The sequence below is a fragment of the Poecilia reticulata genome, chromosome 9 (genome assembly GCF_904066995.2).
Source record: "Poecilia reticulata chromosome 9, P_reticulata-male-v2, whole genome shotgun sequence".
NCBI classification, from domain to species: Eukaryota; Metazoa; Chordata; class Actinopteri; order Cyprinodontiformes; family Poeciliidae; genus Poecilia; species Poecilia reticulata.
The window spans coordinates 16,461,437-16,486,602 of record NC_088838.1 but is presented as its reverse complement, the minus strand read 5'-3'; the positions used below and the strand labels follow the sequence as shown (position 1 = coordinate 16,486,602).

General features: G+C 39.1%; 2 protein-coding genes and 1 long non-coding RNA gene across 3 annotated transcripts in view; 2 read left to right on the top strand and 1 right to left on the bottom strand.

Moving 5' to 3' along the window:
* Positions 1–25,166, bottom strand: part of LOC145552788 (uncharacterized) — a 176,204-nt gene that overhangs the window by 102,029 nt on the left and 49,009 nt on the right. The window lies entirely within an intron of this gene.
* Positions 4,549–9,416, top strand: LOC103470435 (arrestin domain-containing protein 3-like). Its single transcript, XM_008418875.2, has 7 exons — positions 4,549–5,084; positions 5,942–5,983; positions 6,259–6,319; positions 6,560–6,710; positions 7,930–8,026; positions 8,111–8,367; positions 8,975–9,416. Exons 1-7 carry the CDS (start codon positions 4,823–4,825, stop codon positions 9,227–9,229), a joined length of 1,125 nt encoding a protein of 374 aa, XP_008417097.2. The 5' UTR covers positions 4,549–4,822; the 3' UTR covers positions 9,230–9,416.
* LOC145552787 (uncharacterized) lies at positions 12,279–14,712 on the top strand. Its single transcript, XR_014088904.1, has 2 exons — positions 12,279–12,868; positions 14,349–14,712. It is a non-coding gene; the product is annotated as an uncharacterized LOC145552787 (long non-coding RNA).

Sequence of the window (25,166 nt, the reverse complement as noted above, 5' to 3'; positions counted from 1 at the left end):
GTGCAATAACCTATTAAATTAATTGAATAAAATTAGAGATATTAGTTAGCTGGAAAGCGCAACTTCTTCACGGCATCTCTTCCAAAGCACAAATACACACAATTATGTCGTCATTCAACCTTGTTACACATTTCCCTTAGTGTTCAATTTCTATGGGTTTAATTCAATGCGTGGTTTACTGTGGTTTTTACGAACACTTAGTGAGTTTTATGTCCATAGTGCAAAATGGATTAACCAAGACAAAAACTGATGTGTTCAATACTTCTTTTCCCTGCTGTGTCCTGGGTATTGAGCCTAAAAGATCTAAAATACTGCAACGCCCTATACTACCAGAAGAAGGTGCTGCATGCTCTATACTACCAGAAGAGGGCGCTGCAGCATGAACGTGAGAGGTTCTGAAAAGTCAAATGTACTATAGACTCTGAAACAGCTAAATACCTTAAGCCTCTCCAAGTCCCTGCATTGGTTTCCTGTTTGCTCAATGATAGATTTCAAAACTTGTTGCTCTATAAGCTACTGAATGGCCATAGGAGAAAAGATATTTCAGTGATGCTGGTAAGGTAGATCCTCTCGTCATCGGAGACTTTGTCCCTCAGTGTTTTCAGGACAAGAACTAAACATCTAGTTTTTGTTTGAAAAACTTTGGCTTCTTTAAATCAAGTAGAAAAAAGCAGGACTCATTTCTGCAGTTTTCCCATGCAGCTCACATATGGACATAGTCGTTTTTTTCCCCCCTTGAATTTATTAACTCTTATGTTTAATATTTTTATGGGACGCTTAATTTATCTTTAATGTTTCAAGTGTCTTTAAGGGCTTGCTTGGAAACATGCTTTACCAACTAGACATAATTTAACCTCAGTCATGTTCCTTACTCAAAGCAAGATGTCGTATACCAAAATTAATTTTGGTTGTATGCACTTTTTACATGCTCATTAGTGTGTCTTGTATTTCTAGCATGATTTGCGAAGGTAATGTGGTTTAATTATTAGCAAGGTGTTTTATCTTTATTTTCCAGCACACCTTAGAATAGCGGTTCTCAACGTGGGTGGTACCGCCCCCCGGCGGGCGTTCAGAGGACGGCAGGGGGCGCTGGGGAACATTTTTACAAAAGGGGGGCCCTGGGATTCCTTTGGGGGGGGGGTTTGGTCGAAGGTAAACTTTAAACCTTAAATGCACAACAATACCAGTCTAGATTTTGAGCAACTTGGTAAAACTGTATTGTGTAACATTAAATCATGCTTGGCTGCAACTGTATCGATGGCAGATCTTCTTCTCTTCAGTGATGGTTAGCTTCTGTTAGCTTTCTGGCACAGCTTCGTTTTCCCTCTACTGGTAGCTTCACTGCATCAGTTCAGCGTTACACCGACTGATGACGTTGCTGTGATTCACTTTGTCTGGTGTCTGATTTTCAAATATTTTATGCTTCATTGAGGAGTTTTATATATATTGGCAGTTCTGTGATCATGTTAAAGCAGCAACTTATATTAGAAAGTGTTTTATTTCCGTTTGAAAGCTGCCCGCTTCCATCGAAGGACAACAGAAAATCGCTTTTACAAGCATGTAATTACTAAAATCACGATACCCTCACTGTGTCTCCCTCTGAAAAATGAACCGATTTAAATAAAGAAATCCCTCCATGGGTGATACCACTATACAGAGCGTTCATTTTATAGCGTTAACACCGGTGCTGTAAGTGGTCCGGTATGAAACGGGTGTGATAGAACAACACAGCACTTTTAAATTTCAATAGTCAGAATACCAAAATTGTTTCCGTTGTTTTAAAAAGTTTATGTCAGTCTGTCTTTTTCCCATCGATACTAACCGACCGCCCTGCACCTTTGGGGGTTAAAAAAAATGATGCCCACATTGTGCAAAACTCTGAAAGAGGAGAAGCGGGACATAAAACGGAGCGACGAACTAGATGTGAATTATGGCATAAAAACAGAGAATCAGACGCTGAACAGTGAAAAATCAACACTTGATGTGAAACACATGACAATTAGGCGGCGCAGCAGGTGATGAGTGAAGATTACTGGTGGTCAATAAATGATAAAATAAATCTAGCAATAGAAAAAAAACTAAAGTGGACATAGTTTCACTTTATCCCCCTCTTGTGGATAGTTTTATCCACAAGAGGGGAGTAAAACTAATAAAAAGGAAACTAAATGGAAATGAATGAAGAACAAAATGCAAGAATAAACTAAGAAACTAAACTAAATACAGAAGAATAAACTGGTATGGCAAGACCTTTCGAGCAATAATTAATACAGAGGATCGTATGGCAAGAATAAACCAACACTATTTCCAGATAAAAGGTAAAATAATATTGTTGAAGTGCCATGGGTCTGTTGAGACTATATCTAATACTGAGAATAAATATATCTTTCAGACCATAACAGTAAAGAATGTATCACTTATTTATGTTTTTAATTAGATTTGATATTTCTTCAATATTATTTTTCATGTCAGTTTTAATGTCATGAAGCTGACGACTCCATGATACTTTCAATTTCACTCATTAGGATTTGATTAAGAACCAGATTTGTTACTTGTAATTTCTGCCCAGTAAAACTATTAATCTATAAATCAACAGACAGATCTATATAAAGATATAATCCATGTTTCTGTCTCATATTTGTATGGCATTAAAAGGATCTGGAACTTTTGTTTCTCCACTGAAAGCTCTGGTTTGCACAATAAATGCCATGTGGGTGAAATTTTATGGATGATACTCTGATGTCCCATTCTCCTGAAGGCAGCACAGAGCTGCAGTACCAGAAACTGACAAACACTGAAGAGAAGAAGAGCTATAGTTACAGTTCTATCCATGTTTTAATGTTGCAGAGCTCAGTCGTTTTGCAAATAGATCAAAGTTTAAACTGACATGTTGTACATCTTTTATCTTTTTATCATTTGTGTAATATTTAACAACTAGAAAATGGAAAAGAACAAGAATATTTTTTCCACTCTGATTGGCTGCTGTTACCGATTTTAAGTTGAATGTTCATTGCATTTTTCATAGACGCCTGGGAAAATAATTTCTATTCCCATGGCTTTTTTGTTCTCTGGGGAATTATTTTTGATGATAAATACAGAAACAAGCATAAAAATCAAAACATCTACAATAGCGATAGTAATATTAATAATATAATAAAATGATAGTCAGTGTAAAGTAGCCTACACATTCTTTGGTGGGGGGCGGTGAGGAACCTGGATAAAGGCCCAGGGGGGCACTGGCCTGAAAAAGGTTGAGAAACACTGACTTAGAACATAAAACCGCTGACTTTATTATTCTATTAGTTTCGAAGTTACCAAATTGTTCTGTTGTACAATCTTTTCACACTCAGCTTTAAGTCTATCAGACTGGTGTTACTGCTTTTTTGGAAACACTGTAGATAAAGTAAAAACAACCAAAAGATTCTTGACAGATTAGATTTTAAATGACAAAATGCATCAATGATTCCTTTAATTATTCGCATGAAGACTGTTGGTCCTCATGCGAATAATGTTTTTATCTTCTTTTTTTTTCATCTCTTTCAATGTCACATGTTTTATTTTTACTTTTTAATTTCTTTTAATTTATCTTTCTCACTGTTTCTTTTTCTCACTGTTTATTCAATGTCACATGCTGTTTTAATGTAAAGAACTTTGAAATGCCTTGCTGCTGAAATGTGCTATACAAATAAAATTTGATTGATTGATTGATTGATTAAAGCAGAGGTCATTTTTCAGCTTATTACCAAGTCAGAAGGTGCAAATCAAACACAATCTTCTGCATCGTTGACCACATGGGGTGTCTGGTTTCTTACAGTACTACACACACAGCAGATGGTAGCAACTCTCCATTGGCTGGGTGAGCAAATCAGTGACACAAAACTTGTTTTGCATGTCAGTGAAGAGAAACTCTATTAGTTTGAGTCCCATAAGTTGCACCCTGGAAGGAGAGCCACATTGCACACAGACCCCTGACCTCAGTAGGAGTCAGTAAGATGCAAAAGAACCTTTGGACCAACAGGGATCTGTTGAGTTCTTTATGACGTACGCACAAATGACTAAGCCCAGAAAGGTGAATCTGTATGTTTACTTTTCTGATGTGCAGATGCAACTTCCTCACAGCACTGTTCAAAATGGAGAATGAAGCTTATTTTAAATTATGTTAATAATATGGACTTGTCCAGTCAAAGATAAAAAGTTGAATTATGTTACCTTGACTTTTTTTTTTCTTAAATACACGTTGGCTTAGATCATCTGATTTTAGTTAACTGCGATGCATTATGTTGTTAGCTTACTGCTCTGTCATTTTTAACCTTACATGATGAAGCTTTGTGAACTGATAAGTGCCAGTTAAATACCAACTCCAAACAGCATGAATTATGTTTACATTTTACTTGTCGTTTCGAAAACCTATTTTTCCAAATCCAATTAGATATGCAGATCTGTATACAAATACTGTAAAATACAATGAAACTGTGCAATCTGGACAAAAGTGAAATTATTCCCATAATAAGAGCAGAAAATGTTTGCATAACTCTCACCAGCTGCTCATTTTGTGAATTTTAGCATTTTAGTATGTTGTAAGGATTAGTAAGGATGGACTCAGGATCTAATTCTTTCCCCAAAGTCTCAGCTTTTATCAATATAAAACAGCATTTAAGTTAAGACAGTCGCTTACTGTGATGGCAGGAGGCGGCGCTGCACATAAATCAATCCAGTCCTCTTCTTTGTACAGACACGCCCTCCTACTGTAGGCGGAGGGAGACGCCTGCTTTTAGTGTCAGGTTTCCTCATCTGCCATCGACTTCGGTGCGTAAATCCTGTCAGGATGTTGTCGACAATAAAGAAGATAGAAATTACTTATAACTCCATCAATGCAAGCAATACCTTTACAAACGGAGACATTGTTTCTGGTCAAGTTTCTGTGGAAGTGGCCAAGGATTGCCAGATCAAGTCCTTCTACATCAAGTTTAAGGGGAAAGCTGACGTCTTTTGGTCGGAAAGGCACGGTCAGACCACTCATACGTACCACGCCAAAGATAAGTACTTCAGCGTGCGGCAGTACTTCATCAGAGACCCAAACAGCAAGGGTGAGGCTTATTTCTCTGGGTTTCACTGCAGGAAGAAGTTCAAAACTGAAAAAAGTAGGAAGTAGTAAGCTGTCGTTGAAATAAAATGTTGTTCGGTTTTGTTTTAAGACACAAAATAAGAGCTTTTAGATTTATTTCGTTTTGTTACCCAAAATGGATAGGAAGAAACTTTTAAAGGTAGTTCTGTTTTCTTCATGTTTAAATCATGGCTAACATGAACAGAGTTTTTGTTAATATCGCTAACCTTGCAACCAATTATGTGAACCATCATTTATCGTGACTTTAGGAGGCGCTATTTCTCCTTTGACCCGCCCTTACATTGTAATAAAAGAACGCATACAACACATAGCACAAGTAAAAGTTGTCCAAAATCAGCAGCTAAAAACCAAGCCAAATAATAGTAATATAGTGATATAAGCGTAATTTGTAACAGAAGAATATGAGATGGTCCATCAATTAATCTGCTGATCTTGCAGATGAAAGCTATGATTCGTTTTAAATATGGCTGAAGCAAAAAGGAGAAAAAAAAGTTAAGAGAGGACAGTTTATTAAATGCCTCAGAGGTTTTAACCCTTTAATTTAAGGCAGTCATATGACAATAATTTCTGTTAACAACTGTATGAGAATGAGTCACAGCAACTTGCTTTCTCATATACAATTTTTTGCATGGTGGCGCAATGATCTGGATTGTTTATAATAACAGGACACACTTTGAAACATTCATAAAACATTGTTGTTTTTTTTTTGTTTTGTTTTTTCCCCCCGCTGTTTATAAAAAGTAGTTTTTTTAAATACTGACTTTTGGGTCAAGCTGGTTGCTTTTCATTTATTGCATTGTAATCCCTGTCTCTTTGCAGATGACAAGAAAACCTTGATTGCACACCAAAGTGGAGAAACTAGTAAGTAACTTGTAACTTGTATTTCTCTGTCAGATTTTTTTTTTATTACAACGAAAACATGCCAGTGGTTTAACTTTGCTTTTTGTAAAAATAACACATTTTGACATGCGTCCAGGTTAGAAAAGCTTTATATGCGTTGGTTTAAATGAGAGCTGCAGAGCTTACATTAGATTTTATCTGGAAGGCCATCCCAAAGCCCTGCACAAAGGAAAATGAATTGTTTTCTTATTTTTCTATTCTTTTGTTTTACTTCTTTGTTTTGTATTTCTTGTTAGACTCCAATGTTGTGCCTCCAGGAATCCATGTGTATCCATTCTCCTTTCAATTCCCTCTCCAGTAAGAATCAATTCTGATTGTTTTTCTTTAGTTATTATTAAGGCCACACTGTCCTACATATGCATTATGTTGTGGTGGGGTTAAATAAGGACCCTTGAATTAATATACCATCTAACATTCTTTTTTTTCTGTTTTTTTTGCTTGTCACTGTTAAACCTGTCTTTCATTAAGCCATTTATAAACAAATAAGAACAAAAAGTGATTCTCACTGTTATCTGTCTCTGTGTTTTTCCTCGTTAGGAATATTCCCTCCACCTTTACAGGTGCAGACGGTAAAATTGTGTACTTGCTGGAGGCTGTTTTGAGCAGGTCGATGAGGATGGACAGCAAAAAATCAACCATGATCAACTTTGTGGGAAGAGGAGACTTGAACCCAGTTCCTAGATTAATGGTATATTTGACATCTGTCCCATGTTCTGTCTCTTTAGATGTCAGGGGCAAATACTTGAATTAATTTGGTACAAAAATATGCTGCATGCTTAAATCAACAAAACGTGCACAGACTAATCCAGATATCCTCAGACACATAGATCCAAGCACACTCAGTGTGAATTTGAGAGCATGTGAGGAAATGCCAAGCAACCACAATGCTAATTGGTTCACATCACACATAATTTGTGCAGATTTGTGCACTGATTAGATGAAACATTTCCTGTTTGCATTGGAAAAGGAACTGTTTGTTTGTGGTTTTAGCTGTATGTGTGCAGTAGCTTCAGTTGCATTTGGAAAACTGTCTTTTGCTGCAAACGATACCTTAATGTCTGTTTGTACAACAATGCTACTTGGATTAACCAGGCTGACAAATGGTTTCTCACCACCTGTGACTGGCCACAGTCCCAAGCACAGATCCAACATAATTGTTCTAGAAAACATAAACAGCTGATGAGTATGGCATCTTGGACCAGGAGAGTAACAGCGGTGCCTCAGGACAACTCCAACTTGCCTCCTTGCAGCAGCCTGGTTTTATTGAAAGTGGGGTGGGGGTCGGTCATAAAACAGAAACTTAAAGATAAGGAGTAGAGGGTTCCCTCTGAACTACCTGAAACCGGTTTATCCAAGGACAGGATGGTGTACCCCACCGTGTTTCAGCTTAGAGCAGAGAGACAGACAACTTATTCATGAGATAACTATTTGCAAAACTTTGACACCTCTCGTACCGTTTACGTAGCCCCCTCCTTTAGCAATATCTTTTAATTGAGTTGAAGCCATTGTCAATAAAAGGTATTTTCTGTGCTACATTTAACATTCTTTCATATGAACTCATCCAATTGTGCAAACATAGATCTGTAGTTTTTCACCTTGTACCTTGGTTTTGCTTACTGTATATTTTCACAATATTAAAAGTTTTCCAGTATATGTTTTGAGTGTTACCAACCTAATGACTGTAGAAAGCTATAAATGAATTTTTCACTTGGCTAAAAATGTTAGCATGAAAGTGATCACTTTGTGCCCTTTGTGTTTTAGATCCTGACTTGACCAAAATGCATGTTACCTATGTTGCCTGCCACTGGATATATATCTGCAAATTTTACAACATTAGAAAGACTGTTATGGTGTTTAAGGTTCCCACTTGTTTTCTATTTGCATTTATTACCTGAGCTGTGTTGTAGGAACCCCAACATGAAACTATGGATAAGAAAATGAACCTTTTCACCTCAGGAACTGTTGCCATGGATGTAAATCTTGAAAAGTCGGGCTTTTTCCAAGGTGAGACACTTTTATATTTGACAATGACTGCGATTCTGGAATAGTCTTATACCAGCTACTCTGACCATTTTCTTTTTCTCACAGGGGAAGGATTAAAAGTTAAGGCCTTCATTAAGAACGATTCATCTCGTGAGATCAAGCCCAAATACTGCATATACCGGAAGCACAGCTTCTTTGCCCAGGGAAAGAGAAGAGTTCACACAAAAGACCTCATTAAAGAGGTTGGAACACCCATCCCTGCTAAAGCCTCAGAAAACGTCACACATGTCATCGCCATTCCTCAGGATGTGGAGCCCTCCATTCTCAACTGCAGCATCATCAAAGCAGAGCACAGACTCAGGGTTAGTATCAGCATTAAAGATATTTAGAAAGCTGAAGAAATGTATTTATGATTTTAAATATTTAACAGCAAACCAAACTGATCATATCAGCCAAATGAATGGGTTTGGAAAGTGAAAGTAGATGGACGCTTTTTTTTTTTTTCCATTTAAAGGCTTGCCACAAAAGCTGCGTTGCAGAAGCCACATGTCAACTCAATTCTTTTCAGCAACTTCTCTTTAAATTTATGCTGCTTTTCCAAAGGCGTGTCTTATGTACACAATACGTGAATACAAAACCAGGCTGATTACCGCAGCTCATTCAAACGGAGCAGATAAATAGGAACTGTAGTTGTAATAACACCTGCATTTCCAAATTATATTCAGTTCTGTCCTGAGGTTAAACATTTCCAATTATCTAGAAATAACTTTTAATTATTTCTAGACAATTTAAAGGTCAAGAGAACCACCATGTGATTGCAACCTAGATGTCTTGCTTTTACTTTTAGATTTAGTACCTGTTTTTAAAAAGAACTCTTAACTTTCTTTGATTAGAATGTGTTAGATTTAAATGCTTTGAAATTTTCTTAGAAGCTGGAATCCATAATAAAAACAGCATCCCTCTCCCCAGGTCTACCTTGATGTGAAGTACGCGTCAGACCCAGAGATCAAATTTGACATCGTCATCCTGCCGGTCCATCAGGTCCCTGCTGTGGCAACGGCACCAACAGCTGCTTCTGACTTTGGAATCGGACCATTTGGGAGCTATGGAAATCCAAACCCTCCCATGTGGGGCTTTGGACCCCAACAACCACCACCAGGGTATCAACCTGCTGGTCCTCCTCCTCCTTATGGGGCACATGGAATGTACCCTCCTCTGAATTAATTTGCTGATAAATATTAAACACCTTTACTGTTGCTTTTAAAGAGGAGAAAGATAAAACCAAAAATATACAGCAATTTTATGTAGACAGAACATTTATCACTGATTCTCTGTGCTTTCAATTGATATTTGTATAGAAATGTAAACTGCACAGCGCCATGTCTTATAATAAATGTCTTTCTAATAATAATTGATTTCAAGTTGTGCATTTGCAGTTGAATGAACAGATTCTAGTCATTTTTACTACATTTTTTATCCATTTTCATGTGATTTTTCTTTCAATTAGAAGCAACAGGACAGTTCAGGCTATGATTCAATGTCTTCTTTCTTTATGGATTTATTTGGCCAATGACAAGCTAAAGTAATTTACAACTCACTGCTCACAGTGAGTTGTGCAGTTTGTGACCCAAATAAAAAACTACCCAGATGTTTAGCCACTGATCTGTAGATCAGTTGATATAAGAAGATCAACATAGAGGTTAAAATGCTTTTTCACTACAATAGCAGTAAATCATAGGGATGCTTCAATAAAAGAAATGTTTTTATTTGAGAGTTTATCTGTACTTCAAATGATTCAGGAAATGAACTGAAATAATTTTATTCAAATATACAGAAAAAGCAAATGACAATTTTCAGCTGCCCAAGACCAAGAGTGTATAACTACGCTGAAATTAGTCACACAGTTCATACATTTATGCCTGGTTCTTATTGTGTTATCAGCAGTGGTGGAGAAAGTACTCAAAAAATGTACTTAAGTAAAAGTACAAATACACAGACAAAAATGTACTCAAGTAAAAGTAAAACTACCACATTAACATTTGTACTTAAGTAAAAGTAAAAAAGTACTGGCTTTTAAAAACACTTAAGTATTAAAAGTAAAAGTACTTGCTGAATGGATTACCTAATCGCTAATATCATTAAGTGTACCGATCGTATTTAATTTTAATACATTAGAAATGTGCCATTTAATGAACAATGTCACAGATAAAGCATGTTTTTATTATGTTTACTCTGTGTAACATAGTTTAGACTTAGATATGTGATTCTATGCATCATAATTGCAGGGATGGAAACATCTCGTCTCCTGTCCTAACATAGCATGAACTTCACTTTTTTTTTGCCACTGGTGGCTTTTATTTTGAAAGAAATCCAACAGAAAGGGGATGGAACGAAGGTGGGTGGGAGAGGACATGGAACTAAGGAGTCACATAGCAGAATTGTAGTCAAGACGACCTACCCAAGAAGACCAAGTCAAGACCAGCACCTCGCGCTACGCGACACAAAAAATGTAGTTTTACCTATCAAAATTGCTTCTCAAATTGATCTGAAAGATCCACATTCCCATAAAACACCTAGATATTAAATACTTAGAGCTGAAATAAATTTAATCGGTAAAGATCCATCCAGAAGAATCGGACCGTTCCTGAATGTCATATCAATGCAGACTTTGGTACCAGCGTTGTCCCATATATGCGACACCTCAGTCAACACCTCCACACAATAATTCAGCGCATGAGTGACAACTTTTTCTCATCGCAGATGCAACATCAGTCAGTACAGCTAGCTTTGCCAGCATCACGTCCACGGAGCTTACCTTTCTTTAAGCTTTCCTTCCAAGTGACCAAGGGCGTAGGAACAAGTTTATCATTGGGGGGGGGACACATATCGGAAACTTGAAAGATCCGTAAATAGCTTGAGCAAAAATGTCAAACAATGGTGTTATCAATGTGTTACTCTAATCTGACCCCTTGTAACCCGTAATCTAACTTTTTACAATCCAATAATCAGATTAAAATTACGTATCCAAGTTAAGTATTTGTGATTATTTTTAGAAAACACATATTGTTGCTTCTTTTTCCTTGGGGAGATACGTTTCATATGTAACACCAGCAACACAAACGTAAACGATGGAGGGAAAAGAGATGCACATTTTCTAGCTGATGGATGAATTTTTTATTGAGTGATCAAATTACTCTTTCAAAGTAACTATGCCATCCATGGCAATAAACTAACTACACTATAAATCATATGTGTGTTGACCTGTCACAATAACACATTTTGATTTTTGATAAACAATATTATTATTGTTTTTAGACCATTTTTAAGTAATAAATGTTAATGGGAAAATTATAATGCAAGAACACAATCTGAAAGATCAGTAAACTTAAAATTATAAAGAACATTTAACACTGCAACTGGAAGATATCTCAAATATCCAAAATAAATAAACAAAATGACAAAAATAAAATGAATTTTGAAGTCTTTGTAAATAAAAATTTCCTTCAAAAAAAGGTTTAGCTGAGACCAAAGCACCAACCTGAAAGCTTTTATCATACAGTTTTTTGTAGAAAGAAAGAGAAATAAAAAGAGAAGTGATAAATCATGCCAATGGAAATTATTGAATTTGTTTTAATTAATCATGAGCACGTAGCTCGGTTCATTGTGCGCGTTGAAGGGGACACGCAGTGGCACAAGCTAACGCCGGCGCATGCGCAACGTGTCGCAGCGCTTCGTGCATCTCTGGATCTTTGCAACTCGGTGCGGATCACGCGCGCCGCTCTCCCAGGCGGCTCCAATGTAAACCTTAACTATAAACCTTGGGGCTGATACAGTTTATAATCAGTTAACTCACACATTGTGATTAACATTAGAGTTGCTACCTGCAACTATCCTGGCTCCCTGGCTGGGCTGGCAGTTTTGGCGGGTCTGAATCGCTGCCAACAAAAAACTCCGCTTCATCTCCAAGACGACGAACAAAATGTGTCCAGTTTTTGGCTTTACCTTGCTCTCTGTAAAATAAGTGGTATTTCAAAAGAGCGGGAGAAACATTATATTTTTTTATCAATAAGGATTTTTTGTTGCTACGCTGTTAATCTGTTGCTTAGAGATGATCGCGTTTTCTGGTAACCAAGTTCCACAAAGTTCCATAAAGTAAACGTCTGAGAGATAGCAGAAGAAATCCTATGTTTTTTGAACAATAACAATTTTTTGTCGCTAATCTGTTGCTAAGAGATGAGTGTGTTTACTGGTAACCAAGTGCCACGAAGTGAACTTCAGATATTTACTTTAGCGTAATTTGCCAACGGTAAATGTCTTGTATCTAATCAGGTAAGCGTTATTTCAAAAGAGCTTTTGTTTTATAAACTACTTGTTATTAATTTGGTTTTAAGAGATAAGCGGGGTTTTTCTGGTAACGAACTGCCACGAAGTATAAATCGAGATTTTTACTTTTGTGTTGAATGTGTGTTTAATATAGCCTATTTGCCATTAATGACAAAAAAATTACTTTTCTGCAAAATTGACCAACTGCACAATTCTTGTTAGTGTAAAATAAGTGGTATTTCAAAAGAGCGGGAGAAACATTATATTTTTTTATCAATAAGAATTTTTTGTTGCTACGCTGTTAATCTGTTGCTTAGAGATGATCGCGTTTTCTGGTAACCAAGTTCCACAAAGTTCCATAAAGTAAACGTCTGAGAGATAGCAGAAGAAATCCTATGTTTTTTGAACAATAACAATTTTTTGTCGCTAATCTGTTGCTAAGAGATGAGTGTGTTTACTGGTAACCAAGTGCCACGAAGTGAACTTCAGATATTTACTTTAGCGTAATTTGCCAACGGTAAATGTCTTGTATCTAATCAGGTAAGCGTTATTTCAAAAGAGCTTTTGTTTTATAAACTACTTGTTATTCATTTGGTTTTAAGAGATAAACGGGGTTTTTCTGGTAACGAACTGCCACGAAGTATAAATCGAGATTTTTACTTTTGTGTTGAATGTGTGTTTAATATAGCCTATTTGCCATTAATGACAAAAAATTACTTTTCTGCAAAATTGACCAACTGCACAATTCTTGTTAGTGTAAAATAAGTGGTATTTCAAAAGAGCGGGAGAAACATTATATTTTTTATCAATAAGAATTTTTTGTTGCTACGCTGTTAATCTGTTGCTTAGAGATGATCGCGTTTTCTGGTAACCAAGTTCCACAAAGTTCCATAAAGTAAACGTCTGAGAGAGAGCAGAAGAAATCCTATGTTTTTTGAACAATAACAATTTTTTGTTGCTAATCTGTTGCTAAGAGATGAGTGTGTTTACTGGTAACCAAGTGCCACGAAGTGAACAAAAAGCAGAGCACAAACATTTCTAATGTAACTATTGCCCACATTAAAAGTAGGCTTTTTCCTAAAATAAGCTTTTTAGCTATTTTGTTTATTTATTAACCATGTTTAGCACACTGAATGGAGGAAGTCAATGTAAGACAACATGCTAGTTATAGCCCACATGCCACTGGCTGCATTTAGGCTAATATTACCATTATTCGATCTTGATATTGCCTAATGTTTTGTGATACCAAGTATAGGCTACAGAACAAAGACAGAAATATTTACAAAAAGAGATGTTTAAGCAGAATCATTGCAAAGGCAGAAATGAGAAAAAAAACACAATTTATCTTAAACTCCTAGAACTGGCTTTAATTCTTGAGTTAAAGGAATTCTATTAAAAAACAGAAACACCTGCTTTACAAGCAGACTTAAAATGTTCCTTTCTGTGAGCATCCAATGTATCATCTGATATTGTTCGGACAGGTTCAGATCTGATATCACTTGCCTTGTTAAATTTCCTGTTCCTAAGTTCTCTGACGAGGCCCAGAAATTTGATAACGAGTCAGATTTCTAAGTTTTAAAATGTTATCAGAAAGGTAGAAAGTTTGCAAATTATTTTCCTTACACTTTACAGTTATGCAGCACTTTGTGTTGATCTGAAGTAATCATCTTTGTTGTAAAATATCTTGGAATTTGTGGCTGCAGCATTGCAAATGCTAGAAATAGTTATGGGATGTAAGCACTTCTGCACATCATGGTGCTTGTTAGAGAGCCCTAAATATTGTATGTTTATGTTATTTCCCTCAGTTACTCAACATATACTGTTACAGAAACTCACAGTTTCAGTGTTGGGGTCACATTGTATTTGGGAAACGTTTGATAGTTGTGCACATAAGAAAAAAATAATGTAGTTTACTGCTAGGTGAAACGCTAGTTAAAATCAAACCTACTTAGAGATACTCAGACAATGTGTATATATATTTATTCATATTTATATAAATTCCCTTCTCACCCTTCCGCAGGTGGACTCTTTCATCCTCTGAGCTTGGGTCCTCTACCAGAGCCTGGGAGCTTGAGGGTTCTGACAGTATCTTGGCTGTGCCTAGAACCTGACATTTCTGGACTGAGATGTCTGATGCTGTTCCTGGGATCTGTTTTAGCCACTGTCCAGTTTGGGGGTGACTGCCCGAGGGCCCCGATGACCACAGGCACTACCACAGGTCCCTGCGCTCCTCGGCCCTGTAGACGCAGGGTGAATCCTAGCAACCTGCGGCCTCTTTGCCGGGAGCACCGGATGCCACCTGATGGTGTAGACCCGCCGATTTCTGCCAGGATCAGTTTGGTAAATGCGAGGTCGCTGACAAATAAAACTTTCGTCATTAGGGATTTCTTTTCCTCTTATTGATTGGATGTTTTATTAACAGAATCATGGACAAGTGGTTTGGTGACTCCAGCATTTTTAATGAACTTGTACCGCGGTACTGCGGCTATTTTAATGCTCCAAGGATGTCGGGGTCCGGTGGAGGTATAGTGACTGTTTTTAAAAGCAGTTTTACTTGTAAACAGTTGCCTCTGGCCTCGTTTAGTAGCTTTGAGATCAGCCTATTTGAACTCGGCAGCTCTCACACTGTGCTGTGTGCAGCGGTCTATCGGCCACCGAAGTACAACAAAAACTTTATAAATGACTTTTCTGATTTCCTGGCTGATATTATGCCAAGGTATGACCGAGTTCTCATTGTTGGTGATTTTAATATTCTTGTCTGTCGTCCTACTTCACCTATGGCTCAGTCATTTCTTAATGTTACCGATTCTTTTAATTTTGTGCAGTCTGACTGGTGCTATCCATGAGCATGGTCACAGTCTTGATCTGGTTTTATCTTATGGTCTACCAGTTTGTAATTTAGTGATTGGTGACTCATTATTTTCAGACCATATGCCTGTTTTATTTGAGATAACGCTGTCCTGTGCTAAAGCTAAAGCATGCGCTGCAGCTCAGTTCTATCGTGTTCTTAACCCTTCTACTGATGGTCAGTTTTCTTCTGTTTTTAATCAATTTATTGATGTATAAAGTGATTCATAAATAAAGTTGGTGTGGGATGGTATGGTACTGTGGTCTTCACCTTCCAGGCCTTTTCCAGTTCCTCTCTGAGGCCCTGGTATTTCTGCAGTTTCTCGTGCTCCTTTTTCCTGATGTTGTAGTCACTTGGTACTGCTACATCCACCACAACGGCTTTCCTCTGTTGTTTATCCACCACCACAATGTCCGGTTGGTTCGTCATTACCATTTTGTCTGTCTGGATCTGGAAGTCCCACAGGATCTTAGCTCAGTTATTCTCCACCACCTTTGGGGGTGTTCCCCACTTTGATCTTCCAGTCCATATTCTGCAGATGTTCCTGTACACTATGCCTGCCACTTGGTTATGTCATTCCATGTATGCTTTCCCTGCTAGCATCTTGCACCCTGCTGTTATGTGCTGGACTGTCTCAGGGGCCTCCTTGCACAACCTACACCTTGGGTCTTGTCTGGTGTGGTAGATCTGAGCCTCTATTGCTCTGGTGTTTAGGGCCTGTTCCTGTGCAGCCAGGATGAGAGCCTCTGTGCTGTCCTTGAGTCCAGCTTTTTCCAGCCATTGGTAGGATTTCCTGATATCAGCCACTTCAGTTATTTGTCGGTGGTACATCCCATGTAGGGGCTTGTCCTCCCATCATGGTACCTCCAGCACCTCATCCTCTGTTCCCCATTGTCTGAGACATTTATTGAGCACATTGCCTGTTGAGATCTTGTCCTTGGTGTATTTATGGATCTTGGATGTTTCATCCTGGACAGTGGCTCTCACACTCACTAGTCCTCTGCCTCTTTCCTTGTGGCTAGTCTCAGGGTGCTGGATTTGGGGTGGGACCCTCCATGCATGGTTAGTAGGTTCTGAGTCTTAACATCCGTGGTGTTCATCTCCTCCTTTGGCCAGCTAATTATTTATTTATGTATTTATTTTTATTTATAACAGACAGAAAAGACAATCAAGAAAGAAAAAAATCAAATAAAATAGAATGAAACAGACTAGAGAAATAAGAGGTAAAACAAATTATGCCCAAGTGACATGCACATTTTATATTTTCTGTTTGAAAAGGAGCAGAAGATGTAATATCTTATAATGTCCTGCCCCTTTCATACTTATCAATTTATAATCAATTAACTGTCAAAACATCAAAACGAGACAACTTGTTTCCATTTTACATGACATTTAAAGATGTCTCATTATTTAAAAAGTATTTATATCATCAATAGTATTTACAGACTTTAAAACAGTCATCTTATAGAACATTTTGCAATAAGCTCCTTTTTAATCAGTTTTTTAAGCTGGTTTATATTTCTACTTTTTTGAACTCATCATTCAATCCATTCTATACATCTACTCCACGCACCGATAAACAAAAACTCTGCATGGTTGTTCTAATACATTGTTTTTTAAAATGTCCATCACCTCTTAAATTATAACTTCCCTCTCTGTCACAAAACATTTTCTGTATATTGGGTGGAAGTTGCTGATTTCTGACCTTAAACATGAATTGTACAGTTTTAATATTTCAGTATTCTGGGACCTTGTTGCTCTGCTTGGGTTCCCCAAGGTTCAGTTTTGGGCCCACTCCTCTTTTTACTGTACATACACCCAATAGGTTTTATTTTAAATCGCCACAGTAAAGGATTCCAAAAAGGTTTGGTTCCCTCAATTAAGAAAACTCAAGGAATCACCTGCCTTATTTACCTTCCTTGTTCCAGAATGCTGGATTTGGGGTGGAGCCCTCCATGCATGGTTAGTAGTTTCAGAGTCTTAACATCCGTGGTGTTTATCTCCTCCTTTGGCCAACTAGCTATTCCTGCAGGATCTCTGATTACTGGTAAGGCGTAGCTGTTTATTGCACTGATCTTGTTCTTGCCATTGAGCTGGCTTCTCAGGACTTGCCTTATTCGTTGGAGGTATTTGGCTGTGACTCCTTTCCTTGTGACCTCATCGAGGTTGCCATTTGCTTGTGGTATTCCCAGGTACTTGTAACTGTCCTCAATGTCTGCTATTGTTCCTTCTGGGAGTGAGACCCCTTCTGTGTGGACGACCTTCCCTCCATCCGACCACACTTCTCTAGTCCGAATAACATCCCAATGTCAGTGCTGTAGATCCTGGTGGTGTGTATTAGTGAGTCGATGTCTCGCTCGCTCTTGGCGTACAGCTTAATGTCATCCATGTAGAGGAGGGTTAGGGTAACATTAATGGTGGCCCCATTCTTGAGTCGGTATCCGTAGCCAGTCTTGTTGGTGATTTGGCTGAGGGGGTTCAGATGTAGAACAGCAGTGGACACTTGTGCAAGTGGTTTGCAGTTTGCATTATATATAAATAAAAAAATAAAATAACAAAACTGCATCTGCAAACCAATTGTGCAAGTGGTTTGCAGTATATATTTAAAAAAAAAAAAATACATAAATAAAAAACTGCCCTGAGACAGACTGGCGACCTGTCCAGGGTGTACTCCGCCTCTCGCCAGGAACGTTAGCTGGAGATAGGCACCAGCAACCCTCCCAACCCCACAAAGGGACAAGGGTGTAAAGAAAATGGATGGATGGATGGAATAAATAAAAAACTGCCTGCGACAGACTGGCGACCTGTCCAGGGTGTATCCCGCCTCTCGCCCAGAACTTTAGCTGGAGATAGGCACCAGCACCCCTTCCCCCCACTAAGGGACAAGGGTGTAAGAAAATTGATGGATGGATAAAAAACTGCAACTGAAAACCAATTGTGCAGTTTGCAGTATATATATTAAAAAATAAATAAATAAAAAAACCTGCAACTGCAAACCACTTGCACAAGTGTTAATCAAATGGGGCAGAAATCAAAAACTCTGGAAAGAATCATAATTCTTTCCAGGAAACTCTCTGCCCCCACTGCTGTTCTGCATAGGTCTGAATCCCCTCAGCCAAATCATCAACGTGAGCCATCCCGTCCTTCCAAACAGACTCCAGGATGGTGGCTCATGGGATCCTCCCAGTCAGAGCCGTCATGCACTCCCGCGACATCTGCCCCCGACCCGGAGTCGGTTAGGCACCTTCTGTGGGAGTGTAGCGCTGCTGTGGACCTGTGGGCAAAGGCCGGCTCCTTGCAATTCCCATACTTGCCAGTAAGGGAGGTCCTCGACACGCAGCTAGTGCTGCATAGGGTGAGCCACCGGAAAACATAAAAAAGGGCCTCATGGAGATGTGGCTCACCCTAGCCACCATATGGACCTCCAGAAACCTGCTGGTAAGCAGGCGCAGGCAGATGCCCACCCACGTTTCTGTGATCCGAATGGTGGCAAAAAAAAGAACATACAGAGCTACAGGTGGCGCGCCTGTAGCTCAAGGACACAGGCACAAAGAAGAATCGCCTGCGCCTCTTTGGACGAAGGAGCAGGCGCTCCACGGACAGAGGTCCCAGCAGCAGCGGCTGCCTGGCTCTCCGGGTGAGGCAGGTGGGAAGGAGCAATGAGGGAGGAAAGCCCCTCTGAGCACCATCGCTGTTTGGAAAAACGGGATGGCTCCAAACTTCAACCAGACTGGCCACGGATACCGACTCAAGAATGCAGCCACCAAAAGTCTCCTCCTCTACATGGATGGCATCAAGCTGTACGCCAAGAGCGAGCGAGACATCGACTCACTGATCCGCACCACCAGGACCTACAGCACTGACATTGGGATGTCATTCGGACTAGAGAACTGTGGCGGATGGAGGGAACGTCATCCACACAGAAGGGGTCTCACTCCCAGAAGGAACAATAGCAGACATTGAGGACAGTTACAAGTACCTGGGAATACCACAAGCAAATGGCAACCTGAATGAGGTCACAAGGAAAGGAGCCACAGCCAAATATGAGGGGGTACCCAAAAGTTTCCAGAATGACGCTGCTGCACGCGCAGTTTTCGTAGTACACGATTCTGCCTCTAGGTTAGCGGTTCTCAACGTGGGCGGTGCCGCCCCCCAGGGGGCGTTCAGAGGACGGCCGGGGGTTGCTGGCGGACATTTTTTCAAAAGGGGGGCGCTGGGATGCCTTTGGGGGGCGTTTAGTCGAAGGTAAACTTTACACCTTAAATGCACAACAATGCCAGTTTAGACTTTGAGCAACTTGGTAAAACTGTATTGTGTAACATTAAACCATGCTTGGCTGCAGCTGTATTGATGGCAGCTCTTCTTCTATTCAGTGTTTGTAGCTTCTGTTAGCTTCTTGGCGCAGCTCCGTTCTTCTTCTACTGGTAGCTAAAATCACGATACTCTCGCTGTGTATCCCTCTGAAAAATGAACCCATTTAAATAAAGAAATCAAGAAATCCCTCCATGGGTGATACCACGATAGAGGGCGTTCATTTTATAGCCTTAACACCGGTGCTGTAAGTGGTCCGGTATGAAACTGGTGTGATAGAACAACACAGCACTTTTAAATTTCAATAATCAGAATGCAGTATAGCCTATATGTGCTGCATCGCTTTTCCCCATCGATACGCTTCCCGACCGCCGAGCACCTTGGGGGCTTAAAAAAAAGACGTGCACATTGCGCAAAACTCTGAAACAGGAGAAGCGGGACATAAAACGGAGCGACGAACTAGATGTGAATTATGGCATAAAAACAGAGAATCCGACACTGAACATTGAAAAAAATCAACACATGATGTGAAACACATGACGATTAGACGGCGCAGCAGGTGATGAGTGAAAATTACTGACGGTGAGCGTCAATAAATGATAAAATAAATCTAGCAACAGGAAAGAAACTAAAGTGGACATAGCAATAAACCAAGAGAGGACAATACTAATCAAAGGAAACTAAATGGAAATGAATGAAGAACAAAATGCAAGAATAAACTAAGAAACTAAAGTAAATACAGAGGAATAAACTGGTATGGCAAGACCTTTCAGCAATAATTAATACAGAGGACTGTATGGCAAGAATAACAGACACTATTTCCAGATAAAGGTAAAATATTGTTGAAATGTCATGGGTTTGTTGAGACCCCATCTAGTACTGAGAATAAATATATCTTACAGACCATAACAGTAAAGAACTGATCACTTATTTATGTTTTTAATTAGCTTTGATATATTTATTTCTTCAATATTAATTTTCATGTCAGTGTCATGAGGTTGAGACTCCATGACACTTTCAATTTGACTCATTAGGATTTGATTAAGGATTTGTTTCTGTCTCATATTTGTATGGCATTAAAAGGACCTGGAACTTTTGTTTCTCCACTGAAAGCTCTAGTTTGCACAATAAATGCCATGTGGGTGAAGTTTTATGGATGATACTCTGATGTCCCATTCTCCTGAAGGCAGCACAGAGCTGCACCACCAGAAACTGACAAACACTGATGTAGTTACAGTTCTATCCATGTTTTAATGTTGCAGAGCTCAGTCGTTTTGCAAATAGTTCAAAGTTTAAACTGGCATTGCTGTACATCTTTTATCTGGTCATTTTGTGCAAGATTTAACAACTAGAAAACGGCACAAAATAAGATTTTTTTCCCACTCTGATTGGCTGCTGTTAGGCCTACAAATTTTAACGTGAATGTTCATTGCATTTTTCGTAGACGCCTGTGAAAATAATTTCTATTCCCATGACTTTTTTTGTTCTCTGGGAAATTATTTTTGATGATAAATACAGAAACAAGCATAAAAATCAAAACATCTACAATAGTGATAGTAATATTAATGATAAAATATAGTCAGTGCAAAGTAGCCTGCAAATTCTTTGGTGGGGGGCGGTGAGGGACCTGGATAAGGGCTAGAGGGGCGCTGGCTTGAAAAATGTTGAGAAACACTGCTATTTGTTCAACCACGCCTTCTCAATCAGTGTGCCAAGCGGCGTTGATGTGGAAGGTTTCATCTACCCGCAGTGAATTTTGTTGTAAGAGCTGTTTTGTCCAGCCGTCGTTTTTCTTCATGGAGAAGTTTGCGTGGCTGAAGCTTTGCTTCCTGCTCAGGAAAAAAGCATCGGAAACCGTTCAAATGTTAAAGACCGCTTACAAGGATGACGCTATGTGTCAAGCTCAAGTTTACTCATGTTCACCCGCTTTAAAAATGGTGAATTGTCAATTGATGATCAACCGCTTTTTTCCGGAGCAGGAAGCAAAGCTTCAGCCGTGTGCTGCTCATAGAACTTCTCCTTGAAGAAAAACGACTGCTGGACAAAACAGCTCTTACAAGAAAATTCACTGCGGGTAGATGAAACCTTCCACATCAACGCTGCTTGGCACACTGATTGAGAAGGCGTGGTTGAACAAATACCTAGCGGCAGAATCGTGTACTACAAAAACTGCGCGTGCAGCAGCGTCATTCTGGAAACTTTTGGGCACCCCCTCGTACCTCCAACAAATAAGGCAAGTCCTGAGAAGCCAGCTTAATGGCAAGAACAAGATCCGTGCGATAAACAGCTACTCACCAGAGTAGGGCTGTTCTAAACGATTATTTTAGTAATCGAGTAATCTATAGATTTTTCTTACGATTAATCGAGTAATCGGATAAAAACAATTATGAAATAAAATATTGGTAAATCTTCCATAACACCAGTGTTACTATCGGATATCAACATCAGTCTATTTTTTCCACATTTGTGCTTCCCTACCAGTTACTTTTTGTAGACCGGGGAGCAATACGGGATATTTACGGCTCCTCCGTTCAGAAACTCATCTACCAGCCATGTTCCGCCTCCCGTTTGTTCAGACCGGGATGATAAAAGTTTATTGCGGTTCGTCCGTAAAGCTGCTTATTACCCTGTAAGCATCAACCCTCAGCCGCCCGCCGTGTTCAGCTCTCCTCACCTGTATAAATCCTCCTCAGCTTCTTCCCGCCGTTCAACCAGCAGCTCCGGAGCAGAAAGGCTGCCGAACTCCCGGCATCATTTTAAGGATGTTTATTGGTCCCACAAAAACGATGAAAACCCGGAATTATCACCAATCAGTAAAATCCCCGCGGGCCGAACTTGAAGATTGGACGTTATGCCGCTAACACGTAGCTTCCGTCAACAACTCAGAGGCGGAAGTCAGAGCTTCGCGCAACGCAAATAATGTTCCGGCTGAAACACGGTGCGCTAAATGATAAAACATAAATTAACGAAGCTTCGAGGCAGGTCAATTTTCCTCGAGGAATTTTAATAATCGAGGTACTCGAATCACTCGAGGAATCGTTTCAGCCCTACACCAGAGTAATCAGAGACCCTGCAGGAATAATCAGCTGGCCAAAGGAGGAGATGAAGACCACCGATGTTAAGACACTCGGAAACTACTGACCATGCATGGAGTGCTCCACCCCAAATCTAGCATTCTGACTAAACACGAGTCGTAGGGAAGGTAAATAAGGCAGGTGATTCCTTGAGTTTTCTAAATTGAGGGAACCAAACCTTTTTGGAATCCTAAAGACCTTTATTGGAAATAACAAACTGTTCCACAAACAGGAGCCATAATACTGGATGGATAATAAATGACTAAAACTATATGATCACGTAAAAGGTTAAAATAAGATTCATAAATATATATGCATAGAAAACAACAAGAAAAATGACAAAACAAACCCTAATTGATTTCTATTTGCTTTTTCTCTTTCTCTCTGTCTGAGCCTCGCGCGGTGCATCTGACCTCTGACCTCAACTCTTCCCATCTGTCCTCCCATGGACCAGATGATGTCCCTCCTACAAAACCAGCCGATGAAAATGATCGAGAAGATCTGGAGGATCAAGAAGACAGAAAAGACCTCCATCACCTCCAGGGGACAACTGTCAGTCTCCTGTTGAGCATTTGGACTGAAAACTGTGAGACTGAGCTTTAACAACCTCCACTGGTCTGCTGTCCAGTATCAGCGTAGAGGAAGAAAAGCTAAACATGCTTCAGAGCTGTGAGAGAAGACGACTCTGAACTGTTGACGCTTGTTTCATCTGTGGACAACATGGACATTTCCTGAGGGACGATCTGGACAACCCAAAGATCCAACACCAGAACCAGTTGGACTGACAGGAAGCCAGAGAAGAGAGACGGGGGAGGATTTGGCTGCAGCAACGCTGAGACCGAGTGGGGGAGAGGGGCGAATGAAGCAATTCCATCCAGAATTGCTTCATGATTGATTGTCCTGCAAGCTCTCTGTATTGTGCATAATTCATAAATAAACCTGATTGAGTGATTTTACCTGAACAGTCCTTGGTAAGTTTTTTTCCACAACAATGGACAAAAACATTAAAGGCTCTCAAGTAAAAGGTGTGGCAGTTTTAGTTAATGTTGGACCCATGAGCCAATGCTAACATTAGCATATTAGCCTGCAAAGACTTTTATGCGTCATCTTTTCAAAGAAAAATTTACCTGTAACCATATATGCGAGTAGTAAAGGCATACATGACACATGAAAATATACTGAAGACGAATAACTCACCTTTAAAGAAGCTCTGTTTCTTCCAGTGGAAGCTTCCCGCACTTTACTGCGCACCGCTGAGCTGAAGCATTCACTCCAGTGACAAAAATAGTCAAATCCAGTTTACTCAAAATAATGTAGTCTTGTACTTTTCTCAGGCCAAACATGTACATTGCTCACATTACTTGAGTTGAATAAACAATTTAGTGAGACTTGAGTAAAGCATACAAACCTAATTTAAGTAAGAATAGGTATTGCCTTTTACATTGTTCTAGGCAAGTGCGTAGGAACGAGTCTGTCATTGGGGGCGACGCATATCGGAAACCTGACAGATCAGTAAATATTTTGAGCAGAAATGTCAAACAATTATGCCATCATCACATCAGTAATGCGTTACTCTAATCTGACCCTTGTTTCAGTAACAAGTATTCTAACACGTTACTATTTACAATCCAATAATCAGGATTCCAGGATGAACACTCACTTTAGCATTTGCCTCACAACTAGCAAGCTACATACTCTGGTAGCACAGACAGGCTACCAGATTCTGATATATCTTATTGGTCAAAAGACATTTGATTATTGGTCAAAATGCACTGATATAAATTGACTTGCAGTTGAACTGGTTCTACTTCTTTCTAAATCCAAAGTAAAAAACAAATAATAAAATAGGACTCGGCAGTTTTAAACTCAATACAGCAGTTTGACCAACAAAAATAAAATCTAAAAAACAAGTTTTGTTCTTCTTGAACAACTCTCTACATCAGTGCAACAGTTTGATCTACAAAATAAATAAAAATGATGCTTTTCACGTCTGACACCTTAGCTCCTCACTGTTAACTCAGTCTCACTTTCCAGCCCTGCATTCAGTAACTTAGCAAACATGAGCCATAAAAAACACTGAGGCAAAAAGCCTAAATGTTTTTATTCTCCTGTCATTTTTAGCCGCAAACATTTAATTAAAAATATCTACAGATATGTGTTTCTGTCTCTGCCTCCCTCTGACTCTCTGCAACCTGGTGTTCCTGCATGGATTCATGGATTTACAACAGACACTACAGTAATTTACAGGATCAGAATGTGAACTAAATATAAAAAGTATGTTTTTATCATACAGAATGATAATTTAAACAACTTCATTTTCAGATGTATACATTATTATACATCTCAACTCTATTTACTTTGTAGCAAAAATGTTCACTAATTTATTTTTAAACCTCTCAAGCACTTTTCTTATTGTCTCATGTAATTAATATAATTTTTATATAATTAATATAATTAATATAATTTTTATATCTTCACACTCTAAAACTCCACCTGGCTCTCCTATGCCTGATCTGCTCCTCTCATAATAAAATAATTTAGTTTATTTAAGCGCTCTGCTAATGCGCTGTAAAAGCATGCGAGTGGAAGATTTTAAAATTCTTCG